Raw genomic sequence first — 6,119 nt, 5'->3', positions numbered from 1 at the left:
TTGTATTTGCTCTGCATCATATGAGAAAGATCTTCTGTTTTAATTGTCAGTGTTTACATAGCCAACAATCAAACTGGTTTCATACAATAAGCTTTATAATGTACCTTTGCATTATTCCCTGCGTTGCCAAGTTTCATCTTGACTGTAAACAGCTGGGTTTAAGTGAACAAAAGATAAAATTATAATAGTTTCTGTTTGAGTACTAAATATTTGCCTTCTGCAACTCTTATTTAGAAGATTATTTAATTTTAAAATATAATGTCATTGTTAGGGCTAGTTAAAACAAAAAAATGTTACTTTAATTTAAAACAATTTTGAAAAATAAAAGTAATTTATCCCTTTTGACATGTCCAATAAAGCAGCACTTTGCTACAAAGGACTATTTCAGAACAAGCAGTTATCATTGCATTAAAACCATCTCTGTCCTGTGCCTGGCATCAGGGATGGCTGTGTTGGGAGAAGGAGTAACCACAAAAACAGTTCAGGGACAGCGTCCAGTACCAAGACCACTCAGGTTGCTCCAAGTTCCTCCCCCTCTCCATCTCTCAGTGCTTCTGAAGGAAGAAACTGTTATAAGTTGCTAGCCTGTTATGTATTTGAATATTATTTTTAGATTTGGGGATTTTAGTACTAAAATGTAGGATTGGCTTGAATAATAACTTTCACCTCGCCAGTACCTGGATACTTACGCTTAACTAAGGACTTTTAACAAGGCTGCATTTAGAAAGAATGGGAAGGAGTGTGCCTGTATCTAATTGTAAAAAACCACCTATTCGCTGGTAAAATATTGAAAAGGACAAAGTCCTCGAAGCAAAGGCAATAATATTTTTATTTTACAATTCAGCGCTGAATCGGATGCCCTTCTAAAAAGGCCTCTCATCCTACGAAAGCAGTGGGTAGATAGACTGGTTTTAGATGAAGAACTGTGTAAGTCCTCAAAGAATGTTTATTTTTCTAGGTTATCCAGCTACGTCTGGAGCCTCCCTTCAGGTGACCTCCTAGCCTAAAACAGCTACATCTTACAAGACAATTAAGCCTATCAACAAATTCTTGCAACTCTAAGAGAGTGTTTATTCTTTCAGGTTATTTATCCATGTCTGGAGATGGTCTGCATGTTTTCTCTTGATATAAGACACGTTTATATGACAAGATAATTAAACACAAGCCAGCTGTAGTGAAACTAATCAACTAATTCTCACATAATTAACCCAGATAACAAGGACCAGTGCAATGGTAAGAGAAAGAAGACCCAGCTAGGACCAGGTGCCACCTTGAAGAGGTGCCCAAGGGCTCCAAGAGCACGTGCAAGAAGGGGAGTGGAAAAGTTCAGCTGTGAGGGAGCCCTACAGCCTTCATCTAGACCCCGAAGGGCAGAGCGAAATTTATATCAATATATGAGACACCCCCATTCCCAGAAAAAGCGATGGATGTGTATGTTTGCATACAGCCTTTAGGAACGCTCCTGGAGCCGCACTCGCATCAACTGGCACAGTGCCCTGCATCACACTGAAAAGCGCCTCAATAATCACATCGGTATTGATTGATTGAGCGGCTTCTCACCACGACCCTTCCCAGGACCGAGGCTCCCCTCACCCGCCTATCAGCCCGCCCTTTCCCTGGGGCTCAGCCTCCCAAGTCTCGCGAGAGGACGAGCCCGCCAAAACGGGCCCCGCGCGCCAGTCTCGCGAGAGGACAAGCCCGCCAAAACGGGCCCCGCGCGCCGGTCTCGCGAGAGGACGAGCCCGCCAAAACGGGCCCCGCGCGCCGGTCTCGCGAGAGGACGAGCCCGCCAAAACGGGCCCCGCGCGCCGAGACCGGCGCGCGGGGCCCGTTGTGGCGGGCTCGTCCTCTCGCGAGACCTGGGGGGGGAAGGGGGGGGCGAGCCTCTGGGAAAGGGCGGGCTGATAGGCGGGTGAGGGGAGCCTCGGTCCTTGGAAGGGTCGTCGTGAGAAGCCGCTCAGTAATCAATCCATACCGATATATTGTATTTCTGCCGCCTCAGCCCAGGGGACCCAGCGCGACGGGTCTGAGGGACGCGTTCTGCCACCCTGCTGGCAGCGCCGTGCATGAAGAGGTGCCAGGTAGGACAACTGAAAGGAAAACCATAGAATCAGGGAGTGGCTGGGCTTGGAAGGGACCTTAAAGCCCACCCAGTTCCACACCCTGCCCTGGGCAGGGATGCCTCGCATTGGATCAGGGTGCCTAAGGCCCATACAACCTGGCCTTCGACACCTTGGCTTCCCTTAGCCAGGGCCTCACCGCCCTCCTAGTAAGGAAAATCCTCCTTCTGTCCAGGCTGAATCTGCACCTCTCAAGTTTATATCCTTTGGTGCTAACACCAAAATGACCTCATGTTGCTGATTTCTCCCACTCCAGACAAGCTATAAATACACTAAGGGCTTTGCCAGTACGTAGCAGCTGGTGACATAAGATAGCACAGTTAAGGCAAGCTGAGCGAGTAATACTTTAATGAACATTTGAGCAATAGCTGGTCTATCACAACAGAGAACAGTTTGGAAACTCAGAAAATCCCAAGTGGAGGCAAGATGAAAATTTCGGCAGTAAGGCAACCACGCGTGAAATACAACATTGTTCTCCCTGATAAACGTAGAGCGCTGTGGTGGAGAAAAATAATTCACATCCCTTACCGGTCTGTCTGGGAAATGTGACATTTTAGTTCAAATGAAGCTGCCAAGCTATCAGTTCCTGCTGGAGCAAAACAAATAGCATGTTAAAAACTACACGCTGCTGTGTAACCCTGCTGTGATGGATCTGATAAATCCTCAGCCACCACTCCTTGGACAGAGAGAAGAGAGAAGGACCATGTCACATACTGTTATCAATCGTCTCCCCTGCACGAGATGCCGGATTCCACCTTTGCTGTCCACACCCCAGAGCTCCAGCTGTCCTGCCACTGTAGGACTTCAGGAATCTTGGTAGGAAAGGCTGGAGCATTTCCAGCTGAGGGCACCTCAGCTCATTCTACAAGGGGAAAATGAGAGCTCTTTAGTGCTCTCATTTTTACAGTGAGATGGGGATGAAGCTTATTTTCCTCTTTTGAAAAGCTGCTGCATTTAGTATGTTTTATAGCACCAGAATGTAGCACTAAGCTAAAAAAAGTTCTGATCACATGACAGTCTTCATTAGCAAATAATTTATAATTAGATAGATTGTTGTCTAACTTAGTACTATGTTAAAGCATTTTAATCATAGTTTTAGCAAAAATAAGACATTTGCCTCCTATTTGTATTACAATGGCGCTCAGGGGCACACTAAAGGAAAACTCCATGAGGCTGGATGCTCTGGAAATAGTGTGTTACCTGTTTGCCTTTTTAAGAAAAAATAGGGAATACCAGGATGCAAAAATAATCTCGAGTCCTCTGTGCACTGATGTGTTAACGTGCAAGAAAATCAGATAATGATGGTAGCAGCTAACTGTAGGTTGTGAACGTCTGTGGATTATTTCTGTAGGTGTTCCTTGTGATCATCATCATCCCCCGACTGCTGTTGATGGTGCTGGCACGGTTTGGGCCCCCAGGCTGCCCCCATCCCTTCTGCTGCTGGAAGGTGTCCGTTGGACATATTGAGTATCATGGAAGTCAAGGATTTAATGTAATTTTTGGCCAGTGTGAGAGTCTCTATTTTGGAGAGTTTATTCTCAGCTCTCACATGAGGTATCGCCTCCCGCAAAGCCTGAAACGCGTTGTTGAGCTTGTGCATTCTCTGCCTCTCCCGCTCATTGCTTTCCAGTCTCCTTAAGCGCCTGTCCCTACTGCTCCAAGAGTGCTTGGCTTTGGCTGTAGTGATCTTGCTGCTGTCCTTGTTTCCCCCACTTCTCCTTCCTTTGCGTCGCAAACATTTCACCAGTTCCTTTTTTTTCACAGCTGGCTCCTCCGAAAATGCTTCTTTGTCAACACTGTGCCTTTGCTTCTTTCCTTTGGTTTTAGTCTTCATGGTTTGGTAGCTGTGCTGGTATTAAGCATCCATGTGCTATAAAAACACGACACCAGTATCTTCAATGTTGCTGAGTTCCATGCTGCACAAATGATCTGATGCAGGTTTGTTTGATATGTTTGTTTCCTTGTTCACTACTGGAAAACCATCATCGGTTCTCAATTTAGTCACGTTCTGTTTAGGAACTGTGAAACGTTGCTAGTCAGGATGACCTGTGCAGATGAACAGAGGAGAAAATCCATTTTTAGCGAACAACAGAGCCTCCTTCAGCTGGAAGGAAGAGGTTACAGAGGCAGCAGAGGCCAAGTGAGTGGAACCACTGAAACAAAGATGCAGTGAGTCACCTGCTGGTGTCCTCACCTACAGGAAGCCAAGTGAGAACAGACACCTCTCTGATTTCTTATAAATAGGCCCTGAACGGGAGAGATTTCTCCTCTCATTGCACATAAGAAAATGGTCTCCAAGCTGGTCCTGTGGGAAGGGCAAAAAAATATCAGCAGTACAATGGCCAAATAGGTTTGATGACACATTGCCTCTGTGTTTTGAACTCACACGCTGTTTACCACAAGTAATAATAAACCCCTACACCAGCTCATTGTATGTATGAAGGCTTAGGTGTGGAGTACTGGACAGAACCCTCAGGCTCTTACCCAGAAAGTAAATTCTTGAACTCTTAAGTAATTGCATTTTGCAGGAATAGGGCTTGGCTGTATTTACAAGCTGTCCACTAGAGGGCAACATGGCACAGGAACTTATACAGTGGCTCAGAAACTCCCATCCAGCAACCTGTTTTCACCCTCAGCATCTCTGCGTCTTGGCAGGTCTCCACCACACAGACACAAAACCGCAGACACAAAACCGCACTTCCCTCTTCCAACAACCACATAATGATGGACATTAATTGCAGTTTCTGTCCCAGTTCAACAGCAGCAGAGCAGCACTTATTCTCTAGATTGTACAGACACAGCAATGTTCCTTACTTACACATTAGCAAGGCGGATGACAGCACTGAAATTTTCCCTCCCCCAGCCCAGATTCCATGCCAAACCTATTTCTGAGGATAACAGCCTCGCAGCAGCCCTGCTGTTAACACCAACAATGAATGTTGCCAGTTCCAAAATGCTTCCTTCCACTCTCTTCCAGTCCATGTATTCATGGAGAAGTTTGGTCTTAAAAAATACGTACGTTTATGCTGATGCTGCTATGTAGGAGCAGTTAAGAGAGTTGGTGAATCCAGCTTAAAATTCTTACTGAACAAGCTGCAGGTGCCTGACTGTCCCCGTACACCGTACAGGACATCAGCCTTGGCTGATTCACCAAGCAGTTTGTTTAGGGCAGCAAAGGAAGAGAGAAAGCACCAGAAAGCTTGTGCTGGGAGAGGACATTCTAGACACACAGGTATCTTAAGCAAGGAAACAGGACTAAAGCCAAGCACTGGGTTTGTTTTGGACTCAGCCTGACTCGCTCAGCAAGACGAAGCATAACTGCAGGAAAGAACAGGAAAGGTGGGCACAGAGCAGGAAACAGCCCATGGGACTTGGTGAAGAGGAGGTTTGTGGAGGCAGCCAGCAGAAGAGTCCCAAGAGAAAGGAGGCTTCAGCAAACTCTGGAAGCAAGGTAGTCTTTAAAACTGCAGGCTGATGGAAAACAAATGGGATGACCTGGGATAAGAAGGTGCATTGCTGGTTGGGGGTTTGCTTTGGGACTGCTGCATGCTGCCGTAATCCCGAGAAACCACCTCATGGAGCCACAGCCAGGGAGACAGCAAGGATGTGCAAGTAGGGAATGGAGGCGGGGACGGGATCAGCAACAGGCCGGAGCGGTCAAGAGAAACCGAAGAGAGACAGCAGACAGATACCAAGAGCTTTTCCGCCCTGGACTTACCGGAGCGGCTGCCCGGGGCAAGGCGCCTGGTGCCGCGGGCTCAGGGCAGCTGCCGGGGCAGCGGGGATAGCAGGGCCGGGCCAGGCTCTCCGCGGGAGCTGCTGAGGGAACCCCGGGGGAGCCGGGCCGGCACCGCTGCCCGTCGCGACACGTCGCTTTAGCGGCGGGGGCGGTCCCGGCGGCGAGGAACGGGGCAGCTCCAGCACTGCCCCCGCCGCGGGGCACGGTTCCCAGAGGCTGCAGCCAGCATGGGACTCTGGGCTCAGCAGTGTCCTTGGGTG

General features: G+C 48.0%; 1 protein-coding gene across 1 annotated transcript; it reads right to left on the bottom strand.

Annotated features, from left to right (window-relative positions):
* Nucleotides 1-3,458: 3,458 nt before the first annotated feature.
* BHLHA15 (basic helix-loop-helix family member a15) lies at nucleotides 3,459-4,508 on the bottom strand. The gene has a single exon (XM_069869875.1). It carries the CDS (start codon nucleotides 3,952-3,954, stop codon nucleotides 3,460-3,462), a length of 495 nt encoding a protein of 164 aa, XP_069725976.1. The 5' UTR covers nucleotides 3,955-4,508; the 3' UTR covers nucleotide 3,459.
* Nucleotides 4,509-6,119: the final 1,611 nt, after the last annotated feature.

Source organism: Phaenicophaeus curvirostris, chromosome 16, assembly GCF_032191515.1.
Source record: "Phaenicophaeus curvirostris isolate KB17595 chromosome 16, BPBGC_Pcur_1.0, whole genome shotgun sequence".
Lineage (NCBI taxonomy): Eukaryota > Metazoa > Chordata > Aves > Cuculiformes > Cuculidae > Phaenicophaeus > Phaenicophaeus curvirostris.
Note: the sequence above shows the minus strand (reverse complement) of the source record. Positions and strands in the feature narration are given on the sequence as shown.

Coding starts and splice junctions, on each gene's coding strand:
- BHLHA15 (XM_069869875.1), bottom strand. CDS start 3,954: ATGAAGACTAAAACCAAAGGAAAGAAGCAAAGGCACAGTGTTGACAAA.